The 25,100-nt window shown below is 46.8% G+C and overlaps 1 protein-coding gene and 1 long non-coding RNA gene across 19 annotated transcripts in view; one reads left to right on the forward strand and one right to left on the reverse strand.

Annotated features, from left to right (window-relative positions):
• Positions 1 to 25,100, reverse strand: part of C28H10orf90 (chromosome 28 C10orf90 homolog) — a 206,234-nt gene that overhangs the window by 170,215 nt on the left and 10,919 nt on the right. For 9 of the 13 annotated variants that reach the window (XM_038579103.1, XM_038579094.1, XM_038579098.1 and 6 more), the window contains exon 2: positions 13,626 to 13,698. The exons of 2 other annotated variants lie outside the window; for them this stretch is intronic. In XM_038579103.1, coding sequence (XP_038435031.1) covers positions 13,626 to 13,698 — 73 coding nt within the window. Of the gene's footprint in view, positions 1 to 13,625; positions 13,699 to 18,430; positions 18,476 to 25,100 lie in introns of those variants that run through there. 2 more of the 13 variants (XM_038579099.1, XM_038579101.1) reach the window with 2 other exon arrangements.
• On the forward strand, positions 18,569 to 24,442 carry LOC111093090. Of its 6 annotated transcripts, none has more exons than XR_005380752.1 (4): positions 18,569 to 18,930; positions 23,123 to 23,233; positions 23,326 to 23,520; positions 24,019 to 24,442. It is a non-coding gene; the product is annotated as an uncharacterized LOC111093090 (long non-coding RNA). The 6 variants fall into 6 exon arrangements; XR_005380754.1 differs by lacking the exon at positions 24,019 to 24,442 and adding an exon at positions 22,729 to 22,866 and having other exon boundaries at positions 23,310 to 23,639; XR_005380751.1 differs by lacking the exon at positions 24,019 to 24,442 and adding an exon at positions 22,729 to 22,866 and having other exon boundaries at positions 23,326 to 23,639.

A 25,100-nucleotide genomic window follows, 5' to 3' on the forward strand; every position in this document is an offset into this window, starting at 1 on the left:
GCCACATGATAAAAACTGCCCAGGAGGGTACAGCATCCAGGCTCTGCAGGCATTTCCCATCAGCTCCCCAATAATTGCCCAGAGATCCATGAGGACCCATGAGGAATTTTTCTGATGGACAGGATATGTCTTAGAAGAGAAGATGTAGGACATTCCACAAACTGCCAGGAGACTCTCTAGGTAAGGTGTGGTGGTGTCTGCCTGAGATGGAGCCGCACACACGGCAGGGAAGTCTGAGGACACCTGCTGAAGTGCTTAGAAGCACAGGCCAAGGGTGGAGCCTGGTCCATCCTGGGGATGGCCTTCCACAGCGGCCAAGGTCAGAGACAAAGTTGGCCATTGCGGGGCTCCTGGCCAAGGGAGGTATGGGCATGAGGCTCTGTGATAAGCTGGGAGAAGAGCACCCCTTGTCTGGGATAAAGCTGTGGGGATAAAAGAGAAGGCAGGCCAAGGGACATGCTGAGCACGGTGACCAACTGTATGTGTCACCTAGAAATGGGGAGCAGTCCGGTGTCCAGTGTGGCAGGCCTGGGAAGCCCAGGTCATGGGGCAGGTTGTCCTTCTATCCTCGTGCTCTCCTCAACCCTTACCCCCTTGCAGCCCCCAACCTCACCTTCTCTTTCCTTTCCCCACGTGCAGCACAGATAGAATGTTCCAGAAAGAAAATAATAGCATGACCTGTAAGCATCAGTATATTTTTGGCAAGGGGGGTGGGCACTGACAGCACACAATGCTGATTTAAATATCAACGACGAAGATTGGTCACTTGTCATCAGGGAAATGCAAATCAAAGCTGCATGAGAGAGATCACCTCCCACCTGTCAAGTCGACTAGTATCAAAAAAAAAAAAAAAAAGTAACAAATGTTGGCAAGGATGTGGAGAAATTAGAAACCTTGTATCCTGTTGCTGGGAACTCAAAATTGTGCGGTCACTACAGAAAATGGTGAGGGCGGGGGGTTTCCAAAAATTAAAAATCAGAACTACCATGTGATCCAGCAATCCCACTTCTGGGTATTTACCTGAAGGACTGAAATCAGGACCACGAAGTGATAGTAGCACCCCCACGGTCACCGCAGCACTATGCACAGCAGCCGGGATGGGGCAATCACCCAGGTATGCATCAGCGGGGGACTGGATAAAGAAAATGGGGTCAATGTACACAATGAAATACTATCCAGCTGTAGGAAGGAAGGAAATCCTACCTTGTGCAACAACAGGGATGGACCTGGAGGATGTGATGCTGAGTGAAGTAAGCCGGGCACAGACAGACAAACCCGGGGCACCTGGGTGGCTCAGAGGTGGAGCATCTTCCTTTGGCTCAGGGCGTGATCCCAGGGTCCTGGGATCAAGTCCTGCAGGGAGCCTGCTTCTCCCTCAGCCTGTGTCTCTGCCTCTTTCTCTCTCTGTTTCTCTCATGAATAAATAAATAAAATATTTTTTAAAAAGAAAGAAGAAAGAAAGAAAGAAAGAAGAAAGAAAGAAAGAAAGAAAGAAAGAACAAAGAAAGAAAGAAAGAAAGAAAGAAAGAAAAGAAAGAAAGAAAAAGAAAGAAAGAAAGAAAGAAAGAAAGAAAGAAAGATAGATAGGTAGATAGATAGATAGATGATAAACCCTGTGTGATTCTACTTCCATGAGGTTTGTAAAATGGTCAGATTGCTAGAATCAGAGACTGGGCTGGTAACAGCCAGGGGCTGCAGGGAGGGGGAGATGGGGAATCATCAACCAATGGACATAAATTTCAGTTAGGCAGCGTACCCCAGAGATCCCTGTACAGCGCTGCGTCCATAACTGGGCTAGCCAGTGTAGGCTTACCAAGTTGCCACGCGAGTAGATCTTATGTTGAGGTGTTCTCACCATACTAATGTTTTGTAAAAAAAAAAAAAAAAAAAGGTCAGGATTAGTGGTTCTATCTATTATAACTACTCCTCAGAACAGCGATGCAAGGTAGGGTCTTACCATCCCCACTTTACAAATGGTGAAACTGAGTTGCACAGAGCTCAATTCAGTTGACCAACATTGAAGAGTGAACCGTCGGGGCACCTGGGGGGCTCAGTGGTTGAGCATCAGCCTTTGGCTCAGGTCATGATCCCAGGGTCCTGGGATCGAGTCCTGCAGGGGGCCTGCTTCTCCCTCTGCCTGTGTCTCTGCCTCTCTCTGTGTTGTGTCTCTCATGAATAAATAAATAAAATCTTTACAAAAATAATAAATAAAGAAAAGAAAAGAAAAGTGAAAAAAAATTAAAAAAAAAAAAAGTGAACAGTGGAGGAGCTGGGATTGCCTAAGGCCTCCTAGTTTCACCCCCTAACACTGACTCCAGCCAGGGCTATTGTCCTCTGAGCCAACTGTAATTTATGCCTGGGCACCCCTTGCTTGGAACCCGTGTTCACCAACCCCATCACGCGGCACAGCTTTCTGGAATCCACGTCCCCGACCCCAGCCCTGCCCATTTGCAGAGCTGCCCAGGAGCGAGGCTCGGCCCCCTCGGCAGGCTGACAGTCTCGGTGTGTAGTCCCCCCCAGAGACCGTCTCCTAAGTCCCATAAAAAGAACAAGGCAAACTGGGGCGCCCGCGAGGCGTTGCGGGGAGAGGCGCACATTCGGAGCTGAGCAAGGAGCTGGGGGCCCGGGCCGGCCTGACGATCCGAAGGGAACGATGAGCTGAGGGTCATTAAACCAAAGCCATTTCGTACCGGAGAAGGGAGGGAATTTTGAAAGCACAGCCCGGTTACAGACCCCGCGGCTTCCCATTGGCCCACGGAAACCAGGGCACATTCCCGGCGCCCACCTGCGGGCCAGCGCCCATCTGAGGCCGGTGCCCACCTGCAGGCCGGCGCCCACCTGCGGGCGCCAGCTCGGGCTCTGAGGCGCCGGGAGCACGGCCGCAGCGCCCGAGGGCGCGGGATCCAGATCCACACAGGGCAGGCCCATGGGTGGAAAGGCACTGCCCGCGCTGACAACCTGCCCCTTGCAGGGCTCTGGGCGGCCTCGGGAAGTCCCCACGTCCAGGGGAACATCACCTGGTGGGTGCACAGCCGGTGCTGGTGCTGCCCAGGGTGCTTGTCGGATCCTGCCCCGTGGAGGCCAGGAGGCCCGGCTGCACCTGCAGAGCTCCCCGCACCCCCACCCACCGGGGCCAGGGCCCCCCCACCCCCTGCAGGTGCCCTGGCTGTCTCCCACACCGGCTCCCCACAGGATCCCATTTCAAGAACGAGCTCCCCTTGCAAGTAACTCGAGCAGCTTTCGGGAAGCTCAGCCTCTGTGGTCCGGGTAGGCTGGGAAGAACGGACCGCCCGGCTGAAGCTCCTATAGAAAGGTTCGGGAGCTCCCTCCCAATGCCAGCCTGGGGGGAATGTTCCGGAAGGGTTTGGAAACCTAAGGTCCCCTCCTGTGCCCAGGGGATGCATGAGACACGCAGCTGAGGCTCTTTCCAGAACAGTGGCACCTTTGAAGGCAGAGGCCAGATCTTACCTGTCCGATTGCTCAAACACACACAGGCCGTTTCTACCAGGACACAAGAGGTCTTTGCACCCCCTCTGGGAGCTGAAAAGGGGAGGTGGCCCTAATTTTCTTTTTCTATCCATTATGACCTCTGATTGTGAGCTCCAGGCACAGGCCACCCTGCCCACTGCCTGGTTCCACTGGCCCCGAGGGCAAGCTGGCAGCCTGTGCCCACACCCAGAGAGAGAAAGAGAGAGAGAGAGAGAGAGAGAGAGACCACTCTCGGGAAGCAGGAGAGGAGGAAGCAAGTCAGGAGATAATTTGTTCAAAAAAGGCTGCTTTTCGGGGCACCTAGGTGGCATTTGCCTTTGGTCCAGGGCATGATCCCGGGGTCCTGGGATCAAGTCCTGCATCAGGCTCCCTGCAGGGAGGCTGCTTCTCCCTCTGCCTATGTCTCTGCCTCTCTCTGTGTGTCTCTCAAATAAATAAAATTTTTTTAAATTAAAAATTAAATAAATTTAAAAGATGCTTTGCAAGAACAATCTTACGGCCAGCACCGGTGTTCTCACCAACACGTAAACTAGGCCAGGGGCGCAGACGGTCTCGCTCTGTGTGGGAGGCGCTTCGCTCAGTGTCCTGGTCCCCTGGGCTCAGCCACAGCACAGCTGCCAGAGAAATTCTCCTCTCGAGCTTGGAAAGCCGGACACTAACATGACCATTATATTAAATAACACGGTAAGCTTCAAAAGTACATTTAATTCCAAGTGTCACTTTCAATTTGCGTTGCCTTTGCTTATACACTTTTTTTCTTTCAAAGAATCTTTTCTTTCGATGGCCAGCTGGGCACAAAGCTGCTCGAAAATAGAACGCTTCAGCTCTTAACCAAGTCTGTCCTCTCCACGCCCTAGTAACAATATTTCACCAAAATAAGCAGCATTTGGGGCAGCAGGGCCCACAGAGCTGGGCGGGGTGGGGGGTGGAGGGTGGGTTCCTTTTATTGGCAGCCTTTCCCCAGTGACATCAATCTTTGGAAGGAGTATGTGACTTTGACAATTGTTTAGAAATGTTTTTTCTCTCGGGGGCTCTGGACATAAAACAAACCTTAGGGAAGTAGGAACCCATGAGCCTCTTTAACTTAAAGCCTCTGAAATCACACCAGGAATCACATGTAAGCCCTGGGGCTCGTGGCTCTGGGGCAGGCAATACCACGAGATATTGGTGGTATCCCAGGAAGGAGACTGAGAAGCCTGAGGCTGGAAGGGAGGGTCTTGCTGATTCAGAGAGGAGAAGACAGGGCAGAAAGGGAAGTGCACACAGTGTCCCAGCATCACCCTAAAGTCCTTCTGAAGTTAGCTCACGGTGACATGGCTGATTCCCATCCCCGTGGCTCTCCAGGTTCCACAGGTGACTTAGCACCTTCCTCCACCCAACTGGCTCATTCCTCCAAAGGTGGTTTACGGCACACCTAGCTTGGTACGGGAGCTGGCAGGCAAAATCCAAGCTCCCCTGCAGCTTACAGTCTTGGGGGGGGGGGGGGGGGGGGGGACAGGTGCTTCTCAAGCCCAAAGAAACATAACACGATTGTCACAGGTGCAGCAAGGAAGAGGAAGGTGGACTCCGAGTGCCTGCAGTGGGACTGGTCTTGAGATCAGGGATGCTTCCCTAGGATGTATGGCTGAGGCTCTGTAGTCAAGGGTCCTTAGGGGGAAAGGAAAGGGCAGCGTGGGTCAGGCAAAGAGATCAGCTTGTCCAGGGGCTTCACAGCAGGAGGCACATGGAGGATGGGGTGGGAGAGCCAGAGGGAGGGAGAGAGGGAGCTCAGGGACTGGCACCCCCAGGGCCTCTCACACCATAGTAAGTTTTGCCTTTATGAGCAACTGAAAGGCATGGAAGGATTCTAAAGGAGGAATGGCATGGCCCACACAGCTCATTCTGGCTGTAAGCAGAGATGAGACGCAGAAAGCACAGGCTACTGCAGTATCCATGCCGACACGGCAGCAGGGACGGGTCTCAGAGATGAGCAGGAGGTAAGTCAGAGGGACGCGGTCATGGATTGGACACTGGGGGTGTGGGAGAGACAGAAAGACTCCTAGGCCTCCAGTGTGACAGCCCCATGGATGGTGATGCCATTCCTGAAAGGGGACAGCAGTCTTAGCTCAGAGAGATATTAGGGTTCCATTGCTTCTCGGGCCCATTTTGGCCTCAGTCTAGAACTTGGGTTTCTGCCTTGCTGGGGAACGAGTTCCTGGCTTGCACCCGATTCCTGGACCTGATGCTGGGACCTTAGCACTCTGAGCAGGACCTAACCTGAGTCAGATCCAGCCACAGTTTCTCTCTCCACGTGGCTCCCACCCTACATTCCCAGACACCAAGGTGCACTTCCTCCACGTGAGGACACTGTGTCCTCCAGCTGCACCTCCCTGACACTGACCTCGTGCCTCGTTGGTGTCCACACCTGGCTCTTGCCATGCTCTTGGAAGCTGGGTCCAAGCTCTCTCTCTCAATCTCTCTCTCTGTCCCCCTTGCCCCAGCAGGTATGTAACCCCCTAGATCCCAGACCATGTCATTCTGCCCTGGCCTCCACACCTTCACTCTCTCCATGTCAGGCCCTCACTGTGTAAGGATCACCATTAAGACCCCATATCATGTGCTGTTTTGACATCTGGTGCAACTAAGAAGGCTTCATCTGGCCAAACTGCAAACTCCCTTTCCAGCGCTGCTTCCACAGACAAGATCCCCCAGTCAAATAACCCTCCTTGTCATGGAGATGGGGGGTGAGGGGAGGAGCAGCTCCTGCTTTTCCCTGAGCCATAGCTTCATTTCCTTTCCAACTCATGGAATTACTTAAACAATCCTATTACATCCTCCCACAGGAGCCAAGGATCACCCCACCCTCTTGACATTACAAAGCCTGCCTCCACTGCTTCTACTTGTTCACTTTGTCCCTGAGGGTAGTTCTCGTACGGCCCTGCAGGTGACAGGTGGCAGGTGCTGTGTCCCTCCCCAGGACTGTGAGGTGTATGTGACTCATAAACTGCTAGCAGTTCCCCCACCCGGTGTCAGGCGTTGTGCCTGGCCACCCCCATAATCCTAGTGTGGGAACCCTTCTGTTACCAAATGATGAAGAGGAGGCAATTCAAACAGCCCTTCTGTAGGAGAGCTTTATGCTGAATAACTCTTGGAGGTGAAGGAATGATAATTACGCATATTTCTTAAAAACACGGCAAATTCCAAAAGAGTGGTTTTCACAAGGGATGCTCGTGACAGCTTCTTGGGCTCTGCTCCCATAGTCTCTGATGCCACAGGTCTGGGTGGAGTCTAGAGACTTGTTTCTGTTTTAGGTTCCCTGGAGGACTCCAGTGCCCTCTTCCACTTGGGAACTATTGCTAGAGCAGAGCCATTTCCCTTGCACTGCGATTTCAGTAAAATCTTGTGTCCATGCTGGAAAGGGGATTGCTGCTCAGCCATCGGACTTGGGCTTCTTAATGCCACTTCACCAGTGGGTGCCCCTTCCCAGCAAAAACATAATGCTGGATGCCTGTCACTCAGACCTGATCCCTTTGTTCAGGTCAAAATACTAGTGCCCAAAGATGCCTGCCCGGACATCCACGTCAGGGTGGAAGGGCTCATATGCTCCAGGGAAAATGAATGGAAATGATGGGCAGTCCTCATTCCTCTAAGAATAGGACACAGTGGCCCTCCCAGAACACTGCCAGTACCTCATGTCTACCCCAGCATCTGATTTCCTTACTTCTAGATGAGCTCCTTTTGTTCCTCTGTACACAAGAGGCGATGACTAAGCTTCCAAGCCTTTGAGGGGAGGCAGTTACATCTGGCTGGATGCATTTCATTCTGCCACAGAGCTACACAGACTGGGGAATCTTCAGCTGAGCTCTTTGCTTGGTATATTTCTTACCAATTATTTTTAAAATTAGATTATGTACAGGGGATGGGCAAAGATGACCTAGATGCAGAAATTCATACAAGGGGGAAAAGTTGCTTATCACACTATTTATAGGTGATTGTGACAAAACGGAGGGCCAAGACCCAGGCAGGCACTAGGTGGAACTGAGGAAGGGACACGAGCATAACGGTTATCCATTAGAGAGCAAGGTGACTTGGTCTACTTTCTTTCCAGTCATGTTCTACACAAGCAGGCACAACAGACCCAAATGCGTCCCTTTCATCTGGCACAGAAAGCAGGAATAAATGTTCTTTCTTCTCGGGTGGCCAGTGAAGTTATGCTGCGTTTTCCCACCTTTACTCTTGCGGAGTGAGAGGGACACTGAGCAGAGCCAGCAGCAAGCAGGCTCCATAGGAGCCACTTGAGTGGAGGCCTCCGTCCCCTTAGCAAAGGGAACTGAGTAACAGGACAGGTAAAGCACTCGAGAGAGTCGTAGAAAACCCCAAAAGTAGCTGCTATCCCTGACAGGCTCTCAACTGCGGTCACGGAATCCAATTCCCAGCCTGCTCTGAGGCCTTGCCCGAGAGAGTCAAGTAAGATCCCTGGATGTAGAATTGGCTCCACGTGGTTCCTTCAAGCAACTAATCCTTTGCAATCCAGTGAACTTCTATGCCCTGGTCCCTAACCTGGGGAACATAGAGATGAGTAAGACAAGGTCCCTGCCCTCCAAGCCAATAGTCTTGGAGAGAAAAAAAAAAAAAAGACAAGTCTACAAGGGAAAGAGGAAAATGCAGGGTGGACTAGAATCATGGAACACAGAAACCCTGAAGTGCCAAGGGTGAGCTGGTTGAATCAGGGAATGCATTTGACAAAAGGAAGGATTTTCACAACCGAGATGTATAGAAGGTGGTTTCGGGAGAGTCCCCAGGGGCAAGGAGAGGGTCAAGCAAGTGTAGAGTCAGATGTGGGATGGCACCAAATGTGGTGCCAAGGAATCGATACTTTGGCCTCCGAGGACTGGTGTGATCTTCAAGCAGAGAAGTTGCATTGATTAAAGCCACTCTTACACGCTGTCCCATAGGTGACTTCCCCTCACGGGCAAGGAGGAGTCTGGGAGAGGGAGGCAGATGGCGATACGGCATGATCAACACGGCTCCTTTTTATAAAAAGGAATGAATCCACCTGCTTTCGCCTCAACAATTAGAGCCTGAACACAAACCAGGTTTTTCAGGGAAAACAGGTAACTGTGGTGGCCTTGCTATAGCTTGTTCAGAGGGAACCTGCAATTACAAACTGCAGAAGAGAAAAGAAATAAAACCCATATCCATCTCGGGGCAGTTTTTAAGGGATAACAGACCAATCCTTCCTTGGAGGATTGGTGTTGTGGCAGGACAGCTGTTTGACTTGGCACTGATGAAACTAAAAGTACGGGTTAGGAAGGCAGCAAATCACTGCTCTTACTAAAGCTGGAGGAGAGAAACAATGACCCTCAAGTTTTAAGTGAAATATAATTACTTCATCCCACTCATCAATCAAAGACCCACCCTTTAAAAACTGCCAGCTGTAAAGGTCGGGCTTAATTGATCAGGAGGGAGAAAATTTCATGCCGTTCCACCTTCCTTCCTAAGCCAAGTGAATTAGCAATTAAAAATTCCAGGTGATCCTTCATCAATTACCTTTCCATACATTTCCCATAACTGATGTCCCCAGAAATGGCTTAACTAAGCACCTGACCCTCCTAACTATTGCTAAATCCTCAGATGAAGCAGTCTTGTCTGCAGACAGGTAGCGCAGGGATGGGGAAACGGTAAAAGGAATCTTTTTATAATACACAGAATGGAAATTTCAAAGGGGCTTCCTACCTCCCACTGATTTTTGAAAACAGATACGAGTTTGGGCAGAAACAGTCACCCTTCCTAGTTATTTCCCTCTCTTAGTGTTTGGATCTTATTATTCATTGTGACCTGGGGTTCTATGCAGGCCAACCGCATTTCAAAGGTCTTGCCAATAGGACGATTTTACCATGAAAAATCAGCTCCCCCTCCCCCCACCCTTCCCACTCCTGGAATCCCCAATGAGCGAGGCAGTGACTATAGTTGCAGCGTGCAAGCGAAGGGAGCAAAAATGAAAATCCGGAGACGATGTTTCATTTGCGAGTTTGTGCATGAGCCCTTGAACCCTGTTTGCAGAAAATATGCCCCTCCCTATCTAGCTTCTAGGCTTACCACCCACATCACCCAGTTCTAGAGCAGCTGGTAGAGATGGGGCATAAACCACTGTTGTCCGAGAGCAAAGTAAGACCTGAGCAAGTGGACTTTTCCCAAGACAAGGAGCTGAGTGAGGGCAAAGTCAACCCTGGCACTAAATACCTCACATCACAAAAGAAAACCCTGATGTCAGGTTTGTGGTTCCCAGGACAGTGCTGTCCTTCCCCGCCCCAGCCACCACCCCACACAGTGGGCTTCTTCGGTTTTGCAGCCTCATCCCCTCTCCATCCAGCTCATATATTTTTCTTTGCATTAATCTCAGTTGTTCTCAAGGCCTCTCATACACCGCCTGTAAATGATGGTCAGATTGAGATCTACGACCCTAACCTGTCTCTCCATCTCAACACCAAACTGCTGAATGCATCCCAGGCATCTAAGGCAGGTGGCTTCTCACAAGTACAGGGTCCAAACCCCACAAAATCAGGATCCTCCAACCAGCACCCCCATACACACTCTGTGAACGTCCTGGACCCTGAATTCCCTACCCCACTAACAGCAACACTGTCTACCCAAGAAACATCTTAAGCCTCCCCCTTACTGGGGCATCTGGGTGGCTCAGTGGTTGAGCATCTGCCTTTGGCTCAGGGTGTGATCCTAGGGTCTCCAGATCAGGTCCCCACATCAGGTTCCCACATGGAGCCTGCTTCCCCCTCTGCCTATGTCTCTGCCTCTCTCTGTGTGTCTCTCATGAATAGATAAATAAAATCTTTAAAAAAAAAAAAAAAAAAACTTCCTCTTACTGCAAATAATTCGGTCATTACCCAGGGCTCCAGTGACTCAAGCACTGGAGTCACTCCTGCCCTAGATGAAACCCCCATCACCTCCTGCCTGGAACAGGATACAGGAGTCTTTCTAGAACATACATCAGATCGTGCATTCTAACAACTCAGTATTTAATGAGGACTCTTTGCCTCCTCAAACCAGATTAAAAGAAAATAAGTAACTTATTTTAGTTTGGCTCAATACAATCTAAAGGATTTCTAACAGTTCCCGCTGTGTGAGCACATCATGAGTTACCTCCTGAGAGCGAGCCCCCTGTCCGTGGGACTCTATGTGGTCAGCCTGCTCTGAGAGGCTTCCCCGCTTTTGCACAGGAAGGAGGCGGAGGGTTTCAGACATCAGACAGCAGAAGGAAACTGGACGAAACTGGACGAAATGACCCTCGGGCCCTGCCCAAACTTGAGATTCTATGAGCTGACCTCTGCCGAGCCCGTGGACTCCTTCTGGAAGAATTGCCCTGCTAGCCAGGTGTGCACAGGATTACACGCTAAGAAGCCACGTTTCTTTTTTTTTTAATTTTTATTTATTTATGATAGTCACACACAGAGAGAGAGAGAGAGAGGCAGAGACACAGGCAGAGGGAGAAGCAGGCTCCATGCACCGGGAACCTGACGTGGGATTCGATTCCGGGTCTCCAGGATTGCGCCCTGGGCCAAAGGCAGGCGCTAAACCGCTGCGCCACCCAGGGATCCCAGAAGCCACGTTTCTAATATTTGACCTTGCTTCCTGACCTGTGATGATCGAATCACGATGGAGCCTGAGGAAGTGAATTGACAGACACCAAACCCTGTCATGGTAGCTCTTGGCGAGACCCACGTCCTCACTGCTGGAGCCCACAGAGTCCCCTTCGTTCCTGTGCTTTCTGCAACCTGGTGGCTCATCCTGACCCCCTGTCCTGGCCCTGCTGGTGGTGGCCTGCCAAGCCCAGTTTTAGCAAAGAATCCCATTGAGCCCAGATTTAGAGAGAGAATGCTGCTGAGCCGGTTTCACAAGACTCTCCCCTACCTTGACATCTAATCAAGTTCTTTTTTGGTAATGTTGTATGCACCCAGTCCCCCACCCTACTACAGATGCCCCCACCCCACCGCTGGCTACAGATGCCCTGGCTACATTGGCTGCGCTGGCTGCATTCAGAGTTGAGCCCAGTTCTCCACTGGGGTTTCCCTTCTCTACCGCAGTAGCTCACCTGTCTCGCCATTGCAGAGGAGTTGACGGTGCCATTTCTCTTTAAGAGATGGGAATGACCCTTCTGGGAGACGCATGGAGCCTGGACAGCCCCCGGGAGAGTCGGCCTTCCAGGAGAGCACGGTGCCCACTTAGGTCCTGACTCTGACAGAGACTCTCCTTGATCAAACCAGAGTCAGGCTTCTCTGAGAAGTTGATGTACCAAGACCTCACCCTTGAGCTCCGTCTTTGGCCTATTTAGTCCAGCTTTAGAAAGAGTCCTGCTGGTTCCATTAGAAAAAAATCCCCCACCCTTGATATGTGATCAAATCCCCCATCCCCTACCCGTCAAGTCAATTTAGCCCCCTGACCTCTTAGAAAATTTCCATCCACTGACCCCCACCCTGCTCCTTGACTGTGAATTCCTACGTTTCCTTATATTCACAGTTGAGCTTGGACTCTCTTTCCTCCTCGAAGACCCCAAAGGAGTGGTCTCCCTGAATAAAAGCTGCCTTACGCTCTTTAAGAAGCCTTACAAACGATTTCTTTCTTTAATAGCTGCTTGCTTTCTATAAGAATGCGCAAGGTTTAAGACTATCTCTAAAGTATCCTTCCATAATTAGAACTTGGAAAATACAGATTTAAAAAGAAAGAATAGACGAGGGAGGGAGAGAGAGGGGGAGAGAGCCAGGGTAGCTGTATCTCCTCCCCGCCCAGGCTTGCTTGGGCACATTCCCTATAGCCTGGACCATTAACCTGTGGCCTCTGGGCCAGCATGTGCAAGGTTTCTAAGTCATTAAACGGCTAAGTACCTCACGAGCCAGCATCCACTGTAGGAGTGCCCGATTAGGCCCATTTTGAGCTAAGCTCGTCCTACAAAAAAAGCAGACTGATGGGTCTACATCTAGGTCACCCGGGCCAGACTGTTCTCCCCACTACCTCTGAGCGCTCTGAGGAAAACACGGCATTCTCTTCAACGTCCCCAAGCCCCCTGTGGGAAGCAGGTGGCCAGACGTGCTCCTGAGCCTGCCGTTTATGCCACTAGAAGCGCCTGTCAGTGGATTCATGTTCTCACCACAAGCAATTTCTGGGCTCAGTTTTTAAAGGATCCAAACTAAATATCTGCCACCATTAAAGAGTAAGCTATAAACCATGCTTTGGGAATCCAGGAAGGATTAACTAGGAAAGCTTCACTCAAATAATATATTTGTCTTGAGTTGACTGTGTTGGTTACGGAGGAGAATTCAGGCCCCTGATACCTTTGATACGGGTCAGGGTTAAGGAAGAGAAAAGCTATAAATGTGTATGTGTGTAATCACACGCATGCACGCACGTATATGCATAAAATATTTTTCATAGATACCAATTCACCTGTCACATTTACAAATTAAAATTAACATGAGGATTAAAAAGAAAATGTGCTACATGAACACACGCTTTTAGAAGTTATTATTCAGAAGTTATAGTCTCTGAATTGAAATGCTCTGTTAACCTTGTAGTCTTAGTGTAGCACCATCAGAGAATGTGACCTAAACCCACCTGACTTCTCTCACGGCCCAGGGACGGAGGGAGGTGGGGGGACAAGCTTGTTTCCACACCACTTATATTAACGAACTTAATAAAAGTTCTGAACTGTAACCACCTCACCTGGTGTTGTTCCAGTATAGGGGCTGTGAATTGAAGCTTCACCACAAATGATTTATACATGCCTATACTTAAACTGTCCCTGCTCCGTTGCGAGAATATTCCATATTCGCCCCATTACTCATTCCTGGAGGAACCTGCACCACGCTGGCCCAAACCCCTGCAATCTGCAGTAATCTCGGGTCCTGAATGCACTACCAATATTTCTTCTGCATTGTTTGCTTTTCTCGGAGACTGCCAACCTAAAAGCCTGGGTGTTTAGAAATTCAAATCAGCTTCAAATCTTGTCAGAGCCACTGAGCTATCATCTTGGGGTTGCAAGGAGATGAGGCTCCAAAGAACATTTCATTATTAATAAAAATAAAGGAGAGAGATAGTAAATAAAGGCTTGAGCGGGAACGCCACCCGGTCAGAGCCCAGCTCTTTACCTGCGTGTGAAAGACCTTCGTTTCTTTCCCAAGCGGAATGATCTTTGGGGGACGAGAAGAGCCGACTGTGGATCTGGAAGATAAACAGAAACCTTCCCAGTTTTATATTTTTATTTGCCAGATATATATTCTTCAATAATGCGCATTATTATTTCTAAAGAATCAAGAAACGTCCCTAGAATCTCTCCAATCTCCCAAGAAAGAACTATGGGTTTTAATGAAGACTTATTTCCATTTTCTCCTGCGTTAACTCTGCAAACGAATAAAGGGTAGGTTTCTGATGATTTCAACATGCACAAGGAGGAGGAGGAGAGGGAGAAAAACCATAATTAGCTAACATGGATTTTGCTAGTAGAGCAAAAAGAACCACATCTAATATTTCTTTTCCATCCCATCATGATGTTGAATGGGTGTGAGGCTAAAATTGGACATGCAATAACTATTGATAAATTGATTAACCACAAGCAATCAAATTTCAGGAATCAGCCTTCAAGGCCCAATGAAAATAAGATTAATACATACAAAAGCGTTCTGCTGTCTGCAAGTAGGATTGTGACGCTGACTTCCCCCGCCAAAAGGCAAAGGTTGGTTTTGTGAGTTTATTCCGCAAGTGGTTTGCTATAGGTGAGACTTTTGGTTTGGATTTATGAATTTATAAACAGGGTCCACACTGGGTCTGCCCCGTGCCCGCCATCCCTCCTCACAACTGTCCCCTAAAGCTGACGAGTAACTTTTCCGGCCTCCTGCTGTAAGCGCAGCGTGATTGGAAGCGGCGATGCCAGCCCCAATTCTGCATCTCTGCTCACTTCTTGGTCCCACCCAGGCTGAGTCAGGCTTCACAGAGTTCAATCCCCACCCTGGCCCTTCTCATCCCCAGCATCTGGGCAACCAAACTGGGGACAGAGAAAAGTGGGGGGAACCCAGAGCAGGGTGGGGCTAAGATCTGGGGAGTCACACACCACGTTTGGCCACTCCCTGGGCTTCTCTGCTCCGAGCCCTCCTCCGTTGCGTCCTATGCACAACATGACCTATTAATTCTCACAACGGACACGTCACAGGAATACCAGGTAACCCATGGAACACTTTCAGGAAGGAAATACAGGTGCAGCAGCATTGGATGTAGGACAGGAAATGATTTAAATCCCAAATCGAGGGACGCCTGTGTGGCTCAGTGGTTAAGCATCTGCCTTCAGCCCAGGGCATGATCCTGGATGCCCGGGATCAAGTCCCAGGTCGGGCTCCCTGCAGGGAGCATGCTTCTCCCTCTGCCAGTGTCTCTGCCTCGCTCTCTGTGTCTCTCATGAGTCATTCAAAATGGACTTAAAGCTGTATCCACAGAGATGTTTTTGTGGCGTGGTTCATCATGGCAAAACATCAGAGGTTTCTGAAATATCCACCACCGGGGAATAGCTCGGGAGGCCAGCGCCAAGTGTCGATGCATCCGTTAACATCGTAACAATGTTCATGGTCCGAGCTGCAGTCTCCACAGCTACAGCCCACGACCGCGTGCCACGGGCAGGCTTCAATGCCATGCTAATGTGGATATTATTTCCTAGGTGATGGGGAAGTTTTGGGGATTTTTGAACAAGGAGATTTAGCGCGTAATGTTCACTTGTGTGTTATAGCTCAGGCCTGCGTACACGTTGAATTAGAGCCGTGCCTGGAGTCCTGACCATGCGCCAAACTTCGTCACTGCCTTCGGAACATGCGACACTTTGCAACTGTGTTTTACCAAGCCTACCTTGCACTGTATATTCATTTTATAACTTTTTTTATTACAGTAAAATATATTTAATGTAAAATTTGCCATCGTGATCATTTTTCAAGCGTACAGTTCAGTGGCATTCGACACGTCCACAGTGATGCACAAGCCATCACTACTCTCCTCCGTAATTCTTTTCATCTTGTAGAACTGAAACCCTGTACCCATTAACAACTCTCTCCCCTTCCCCTTGTTCCTCGTTTTGGCTAGTGTGAATAGTTATTGCCACGAAATGCATGTACAAACATCTCTTTGAGCTCCTGCTTTCAGTTCTTTGGTGTATATGCCCAAACATGGAATTGCTGGACCATAGAGGAATTCTATTTTTTTTAATATTTATCTATTTATTTGAGAGACAGAAAGAGAGAGAGCAGGGGGAGGGGCAGAGGGAGAGAGAGAGAGAGAATCCCAAGCAGACTCCACACTGAGCACAAAGCCCAACACAGAGCTCCATGTCAGGACCCTGAAATCATGACCTACGCCAAAATCAAGAGTCAGGCTCTCAACCGACTGAGCCACCATGGTGCCCCCCAATAATTCTATTTTTTAATTTTTTGAGGACCCTTCACACAGTTTTCCTAAGAGGCTTTACCATTTTTGCATTTCCACCAGCACTGCACAAATGTTTCCCTTTTTCCACATCCCCACCAACATTTGTTATTTTATGTTTTTTTTTTAAATAATAACTATCCTAATGGATATGAGATGTATCTCACTATAGTGTGATTTGCATTCCCCTACTTATTCATGATGTGAAGCATCTTTCCATAGGCTTATTATACATCTGCTTTGGAGAAATATTTCTTCAAGTCCTCTACCTTGTTTATTTGTTCTTAAGTTTTGTTTCTCTGTATATTCTGGTCATTAATTCCTTATCAGATAAACCAATTTGCAAGTATTTCCTTCCTTTCTGTACATTGGCCTTTCTCTCCATTGATATTGCCTTTTGATGCATATTTTTTTAATTTTTATTTAAATTTAACTTAGTTAACATATATTGCATTATTAGTTTCAGAAGTAGAATTTAGTGATTCACCAGTATGCATAATTTTAAAAACTTTTCATGAGGTCAAATTTGTCTATTTTTTCTCTTGTTGCCTGTGCTTCTAGTGTCATATCCAAGGAGTCACTGCTAAATTAGCTGTCATGAAGCTTTTGCTCTAGGTCTTCTTCTTCTTTGCTCTAGGTCTTTTCATAGTCTTTGGTCTTGGATCCGTGAGAATGTTAGACAAGGATCCAACTGAATTCCTTTGTATATGGATATCCAGTCTTCTCAACACCATTTGTTGATCAGACTGCCCTTCCCCTATTGAATGGCTTGTCAAAAGTCATTTGACCATTTATGAGCAGGCTTATTCTATTTTATGGGTCTATTTTTGGTCTTTATACCAGTACCACACTGTTTTGATTACTGTAGCTTTATAGTAAGCTTTAAAGTCAGGAAGAAAAATAAATAAATAAAGTCAGGAAGAATGAACCTGCCAGCCTTGTTCTTTTCCTGGATTGTTTTGGCTATTTGGGATCCCTTGAGATTTTTTTTTTGATCCCTTGGGATTATATATGGATTTTATAATGGGTTTTCTTATTTCTGAAAAAAAAGTCATTGAGATTTTCACAGGGATTGCACTGACCTTATAGATCATTTTGGGTAGTATCGATATCTTAACAATACTAAGTTACCTGATCCATGAACATGGGATGTGTTTCCAGTTGTTTATGCCTTCCTTAATTTATTTCAGCAACAGTTTGTAGCTTTTATTGTATTGTATATGTCTTTTACCCCCTTGGTTAATTCCTAAGTATTTCATTCTTTTTATTTCAACTGTAAATTGAACTGTTTTCATAATTTCCTTTTCAGATTGTTCACTATCAGTGTAGAGAAATGTAACCGGTTTTTGTGTTACTGCCTCTTCATCTTGTTATTTTGCCAAATTCGTTTATTAGTTCTAACACTATTTCTGTGGGATCTTCTAGGGCTTTCTGCATATTAGATCATATCATCTACACATAGAGATGATTTTACTTCTTTCTTTATGGTTTGATGCCTTTTATTTCTTTTCTGTGCCTAGTTGGTCTGGCTGGGACTTCCACTATGGTGTTGAACAGAAATGGTGAAAGCAGTCATCCTTGTCTTGTTCCTGATCTTAGAGGAAAAGCTCTCAGTCTTTTACCAGCAAGTATGATGCTCACAGTGGGTTTTTCATTATGTAGCTTCTATGTTTTTGAAGTAGTTTCCTTCTGTTCCTTGTTTGCTGGGTGTAATATATTTAGTGACCTGTTTTCCATGTCCTCCCCCTAGAATGTGAGCTGCACACAGCAAATTCTTTATTCATTGCTTTGGTTGTAACATCTATAACAGCACTGAGTCCCTAATTTGTCTTTGAAAGCATGTACTGAATGACAGGAGTGGGTGAAAGGACTGTGATAGCACATGAGCACATGCGTGTGATGATGCGCCACGTGATATCAGTGGATGTCTACTATGATTTCCACTGAGGAAAAAAAAAGGTTTTATGGAAAGAAAGAATGGAAAAAGTATACAAAACTCAATATATATGGCGCTCTTTCTGCACACAGATCATGTTCCCTAATAAACAAAAGATATTGCTAAAGGTCTTATTAGTTAAGACCTGGGAGTGTCTCCACTGGGAGACATTTATCAGCACTGAGCTATTTCTTGTGTGATCATTAGGTAGCTCCTGTCTCACCCCTTTCAAGACTTTGTCTCCCTTAGGTCTCTGAAGCCATTAGTTCTTAATGAACGGCCATATTATTTAATGAACGGCCACAGTAACTGACCTAAGTCACATGGTGGAGGTTAGATTTAGACCCCATTTTCCAGCTCTGTTCCCAGAAGCTCCTCAGCCTGCATCAAGCTTGGGATGACACAAGGAGATACCACCGAGGCCTCACTGCATGAACACAGTAACCTCACTGGATCCTACAACAACTCTGTGGGAGAAATAGCTTGATCATTTCCATTTTACAGAGGTGGAAATTGAGGCACAGAGAGGCTAAGTAATTTTCTCAAAGTCACACAAACCTAGTAAAGCAAGTGAAGAAGCCCATGTTGGAATCAAGGCAATCGGGATCAAAATCAGTCCTTGAGAACAGAACACTATGATTAGAATCAAGGACATGAAAAGAATCATGACACCTCAGAATCACAGGGAATGTTCCAGTTTGCACAGTTCTTTTATACACATTACCTCCTTTTGACTCCCCAAAGTCCCTGAGAGGTGGCCAGAACATATACAGTTCTGATTGTATAAAGAAACAAAGGTCCTGAGAGTGGGAGAGACATCAGGGCCCATGGGCAAGAAAATGGGGCTTTTACACCTGCACCAGCCCTCTTGACTCCAGGCTGGCATTCCTTCCACACCCTCTCACCACTTGCTACCTTATAGGGTCCACCACTACCAGCAGAAACTCCACAGTCAAGCCTGGCACCAGCTAGGATGCTGATAACGTTGACAACAAAATGATCCTGTGAGTTCTGTCAAGAGCCGGAAGCTGAGCACTAGCGAGATCTGAACATCTCTGGTACAGTAATACTAGAACCATCCATTTACAGAAGACTAAACGCTTTTCAAAGCAACTCTCACATTCTCCCACTTGATCCTCCCAAGCCCTGCCATAATGGCTGGACCTTAATGAGCAAATATGCTACTGTTTTTGCTGTTTTTGTTGTTTACTGACTCTCCCTTCAAGATATCAGAGTTCTTACAATAGATCCATAATCCTTTACCTGCAACTGTAAAATCCATAAAGCTCTGAAACCCAAGAGGGTTTTTTTTTTTCTGTGAATTTGTAGAAAACTAATCTGACAGTCAGACCTTCCCTGAACTAACCTGAGGCTATTTATAATATTAATTTATTCCATTTAGTGTGAATATTCATACATTTTATTGCAAAAACATCAGTGAGCTTAATTACAGGGTGATTAGATCCTGCTAGAAATGTTGTGCAGTGTTACCTTTCTGAAATAAAATTAAGAAATCATCGTTGAATCACATTTGGCCCCAAGAGCTCTGGATGGAGAACTGTGGTCTCCGTACAACAGACGTTTAATAAACTTGCCAGTCCCTGGGTTCGAGTTTTCCATAGATCCTCTCATCCAGTTCCCACAAGGCAGCCAGTATCTCTGCATTTTGTGGTTATGGACACGGGGGCAGGGAGAGATTCAGGAATTTGCTCTAGGTCACAGAGCTACTAAATGCCAGAGCCAGGATCCTCTCCAACTAGAACACAGTGCTCTCAGCATTCCCCATATTAGTACATATGTGTGTGTGCCCCTGCATGAGTGTGTGTGTTCAGCGGTGGTCAGGGCTTTGTAAAGCATTGAGCAAGTAAAACAGGGACCAAGTGAAGAGAAAGGAGAGAGAAGAGCAAACAGCTGGGAACTTCTAAGTCTACGCAGATCCCTGCCTCTAGTACCTCTTCACTCTGCCTTGCCTGGATGTGTGCATGGTCTACAGAGAAAACAGAGGAGAAATTACAAGTCTATTTATATCTCAAGGACCAAAGACCAAGGGTGGATTTTTGGCCAAGTCTTCTCTTTACAATGATGGTAGACATTGTTGGGGTCCAAAAAAAAAAGAGGGCCATTTCTTTTCTGCATCCGGTGTCTTCTCCCCAGGGGATATTGAAGGTCCCGCTAGAAGGCAGATAGCACGTCACAGGGAGGGCTCCAGCATGGCCTGCCAACGGGTTAACACAGCCTCTTCTCTTCAGGGGCGGGAATACACTCTCCATGGCTAATCTGGATGCATGATTGATCTTTGCCAGCATTGCATGTTTATATTCAATCTTCTGAATTCTCTTCTGCAACAATAATTAATGTCAGAGCAGTTTTTGGATCAACAGTGTATTTTCTGGTTAATGCAACCCTGCACCTATAATAACTCAAAACTGAGATTTATCACTCTGCCATGATTCCCTCTTCATGCTTCATCTCTCCATGTTTACATCTGCTTTAACTTTTTCTAATCTAAAATAAATCAGCATGAAAAGCATTAGATTTTTCATTTAGATTCTCAATTGCCTTTTATTATGGAGATAATATCCCTTATCTGATTGAAATGGGGGGGTGGGGATTGTTCCCTTGTTAGGATCTGCAGGAAGATGCCTCAGTCTCTCCTTGCTTCTCCTTCACTTGTGTCGTCAAGAGTGGTGTCTGGTGGGGTTCTGGTTTGAAAATAAGGCAAATCAGCATGGAAGGAGGATCCGTTATTTTCATCCTCCCTCCTCTTGTGAGACTCACGGGAAGCAGCCTCCCTGGCTGCCTAACAAGAAGTGGTCCATGGAGAGTTCACCCTCCGTTTTCCCGCCAGGGTGACTTCAGCCCCTGTGTGTTTGCACGGATAAATGAGAACAGTGATGATGAGGATGAAGAGCTTGGCTGGAGATTTCTATGCCAACATCAGGCGTGGGCAGGGGGTGGGGGGACATAACACCATAACACAGGCATGTTAATTACCCAGTTACAAAGTCAAATTTAGCTGAACTATTTTGTATATCAAAGAGGTGGATTTCCCCTGATTCCTTAAGTATTCCTTTCAGCATGTTCTATTATGTTTCCTATCATTTGCAACCTTCTCTCCTTGCTTTAAAATGCGAGCTGATGATTCCAGAAGCTGAATCCATTTCTTGTACCAGGTGGAAACCATTCTTCCCAGGAATTGTTCCCTGTCACGGGCTACTCTCCCAAGCGGCTTCAAGTATTTCCGAATCCACTACAGTGAAGCTACCCTGACTCGGAACACCTCAGGAAGTTCTGACAATTCAATCGCCTACTCAACTGTACAACTTTTAACTCAATTGCTGTCATTTTTATTTCTTTCCAAAGAATAGAGACAAAAAAAAAAAAAAAGGACTAGGGTATTTCCTGTTCTTTGGCTCACCTGTTCACATGGAACTCATCCCCTGGGCCCGTGGGAGAAAGGCCTTTACTATTTCACACTGGTGGCTGCTGTTTGCAACTTTTTTTTTTTTTTTTTAACCTAGACTGGCAGAAAGCAATCTAAATGGAGCCCTTTCACATCTTCTCACAATTAGAGAAGGTGATGACTTTTACTTAGTGAGGAATAGCAAAACAGGGTCCTTGATGGCTTCAGAATGGAATATCAACAGCTACACTACAGATTGCTTACCAAGTGCTAGGCACCATACAAAATGCTAAACGGACATTAAATAATCTCCATGGCAACATGAGAAGGAAGGTACCGTGGTGCTGCCATTTGAGAGACAAGGACATGCCATTCTTAGAATTCTTATTAATGATGGTATCAGTAATAGGATGATAAACAGTTAAGCATTACTGAGCTATTGCTTTGAGCCAAGCTCTGCCCTGAGCACTTTTCGTACATCACCTTATTCAACCCCCGAAAATGCACTGGGTGAAGGGAAGGGATTCTTATTAACTCCATTTTGTATATAAAGCAACTGATCCTGGGGAAGGTAAGAGTTCATGCAAAGCCAGAATTGAAAGAAAGTGTGGACTTAGAATAAAAATCTACATGTACTGGAATCAGGGACCCTCACCTCTCTGCCACCCCAACAGAACATGATCCGTTTAATTAAGAAGCCAGAAGTTGTAATGAAAACTTATTACAGTCACACACATACACACACACCCCTGCATATTGCATGATTTCAGTTAAAAACATGCCAGACCAGGTAAAAGTTAAGTGGCAGAAAGCAGATCAGCAGTTGCCAGGGGCAGAGCTGAGGGAAGGTGTTGGGTACAAAAGGCACCAGGGAACTTTCTGGGTGGTAGATATGCCCTACATCGTGATTTGGTGCTGGTTACACCACTGTATGCATTTGTCAAAACAAAATGAACTGTATACTTATACAATGTATGAATATTAATATATGTAAATCGTACATAAGCCTGCATTTTTTAAATGTATCGTGCACAAGCTCCAGTTTAGCTCGGAGTTTCAATTCAACACAGGGTTAGTGAGAGAAATGAGACAGGGACCCTGACCTCAGAGATCTCCTCCTGTTGTGAAAGAGAATCGTCCTACGCACTTACAAACATGAGTTAGCGCAGGACCAGCTTCACAGGCATGAGACCCAGGCAGTGGCACGGGAGCCTGTACTGCAAAGGGCCACATATGGGTTTCATGTCACCATCTTGAAGTTCTTTTAATTATGGTAAAATATACATAGCATAAAATTTAGCATTTTAAGCACATAATTCAGTAAGTAACACTAAGTACATTCATCATGTCACGCGATCATCACCACTATCTGTCTCCAGAGCTTTTCCAGCCCCACAGGCTGCAACGCTGTACCGTTAAACACTAGTTTCCTATTCTACCCACCGCCCCACAGCCCTGAAAGGCACCAGTCTACTCCCCATCTCAGAGAATTTAACTACTCCAGGTACGTCGTCAAAGTGGAGTCCGTCATCATCTGTCTTGTCATAACCGGCTTATTTCACCCAGCATAACTCCATCCAGGCTCACCCAGGTAATAGGTGGGATTTCCTTGTGCTGTGCTAATAATGTCCTCTGATGCACACAAGGTTTTCATGCTGACCAAGTCTAATTTATCCATTTTTTTTCCTTCTGCAGCCAGTGCTTTTGTGTCACCATCTTGAATTATAAAATATTTTTATCTCTGAACTTGTGTTTTGTAAATGAAATCCCAAGAGGATAGTGGGGGTACTGTAAGCAGAGGACGGGGCAAGGTGTGTGTTTGCTGATTTCCTCACTGCCCATCACAGATGGTCCTCAGTGGCCCCTCGCTGAGGTGAGCCCACCTGGTGGAAGCCTACCTACCAACCTGGTGAGCCTACCACACGTGGAAGTTCAGCAAGACTCAAAGAGAATATGAGGTAAGCGAATCACATCTAGGATCAAGTACGCCGAGTGCTGACAGCCCCAAGGGGCCCGTGCTCCCCCCGGAAACAGACTTACTTACTTACAGAAAGAAGGCAGATTTCTGGGAAACACGAGTGACCAAGCAACCCTATCACAGACTTTCTTCCTCATGTTACGTCCCTGTGTTGGCCACCTGCTTATGCTGCAAATGACAGCTCAGAAGGAGAAGGAGAAAGGGAGAGAGAGGACCCCCAGAGCTCCCTTTTATCTTAGCCCTTCCTCACCCAGCAGGAAACTGAAGGTACAGAGCATTGGTCGAATATTATGTCAAATAAAAGTTAGAGTTGATTTTTGCAGTGTTTCCATTGTTCCAGTGAGAATGAGATACAGATATGCATGTATAGCATCAGTACAAATAAAAGCCGCATCATTTCAGTGATTCCACCTATGAGTCGAATGCTCTTATATTCGTGTTAAAATGGCATTACGCAGTTTAAAGATGAACTTCAAAATTCATGGTAATAATTTAAAATCTAAATTTGTCTTTGCTTAAATCAATGTTAAAGAACCCATTAAAAACCAACAGGACAAACCCAAAGAGAGACAATAAAAGGAAGGAAAAAAGACCTACTTTAGTACCTTGAACAACAATTTCTCCCTGCTGTTCTAACACGAGAAGCACATGTCCCTTTTGCCCTGGTCCCCACGTGTTGCATAATCAAAACTGAGGATGTGGCCATTTATTGCGGAACTCTGTCATAGAAAGTCTTCATATTTTTGTTTCCTGTGTGTCTGACAGCTAGCACAGTGGCACACACCTCCTGGAAGAATGACAAAGCTTCTTTCCTGAATATCACATCAACGGTGAGCAGCAAACAACAAAGCTCTGAGCACATTGCATCTCCCATATGCCCCTGGGCCCCTCCTTGCATATCCATCAACCGAGACCCCATCCCTCTGGCACACGCGGCCCAGCTCACCACCGCCTCTAACAGGTGTCCTCCAACACTACTAGCAAAGTATAGCTACTACCCCAGAACCAAGTGTTGAGAAGCCAGCAGCATCCAGAACTCATTAGCGAGGAGTGCAGCTAAAATAATGGGTTTCATGAACTTTCTGTGACCAGAGGGCTGGATCAGAGGCATCTGAGCCCTAGCAGAGAGTAGCCGCTTAGGGCTAACCCACTCACCGCCAGCTTCGGGCTGCTCTGCTGGGAAGATGCTCCTTGTCTTCAATAGAAATTGGCAAGCAATTTGTTGTCTACTTTAAGAAAATAATTCCCCCATTTGTCTTCAGCCCTATTTGTTTCTCTGACAAATTATTATTCCTAAATTCTGGATGTCTTCCAAGAATGCTTATTTTTAGAGCTGTCTTGAAGTCCTTTCTGGATGGAGAAGGGATATAAATTAGAACCTAGAGAAAAAATTAAATAATTTCTCTATTTGGAATTTGATTAATGAAAAGGGTAATGAAACAAGGGACCTCCATTTTGGACCTTCACTTGGGCTACCTAAAGCCAAGGTGTATCTGTCGATCACTGCAAATGAGTGGATCCATGGGGAGCCTAACATGAGCATGGACTCAGAGGCAGATCCCTCGCATGCACAGTCTTCAACCATCACCTACTCTGGCCCCAGATTTTCATTTCAAACATACTTTGTGCACTTTTTTGTTTATCCATTCATCCATGAATGCATCTATTCACACGTGTCCCACAATGTTGTTTTTTTTTTTAAGATTTTATTTATTTATTTGAGAGAGAGAGAGAGAGAGAGTGGCAGAGGGAGAGGGTGAAGCAGATTCCTTGCTGAGCAGGGAACCTGACGTGGGGCTCGATACCAGGACCTTGAGATTATGGCCTGAGCCAAAGGAAGACATTTA

The sequence above is a fragment of the Canis lupus genome, chromosome 28 (assembly GCF_011100685.1).
Source record: "Canis lupus familiaris isolate Mischka breed German Shepherd chromosome 28, alternate assembly UU_Cfam_GSD_1.0, whole genome shotgun sequence".
Taxonomy (NCBI): Eukaryota; Metazoa; Chordata; class Mammalia; order Carnivora; family Canidae; genus Canis; species Canis lupus.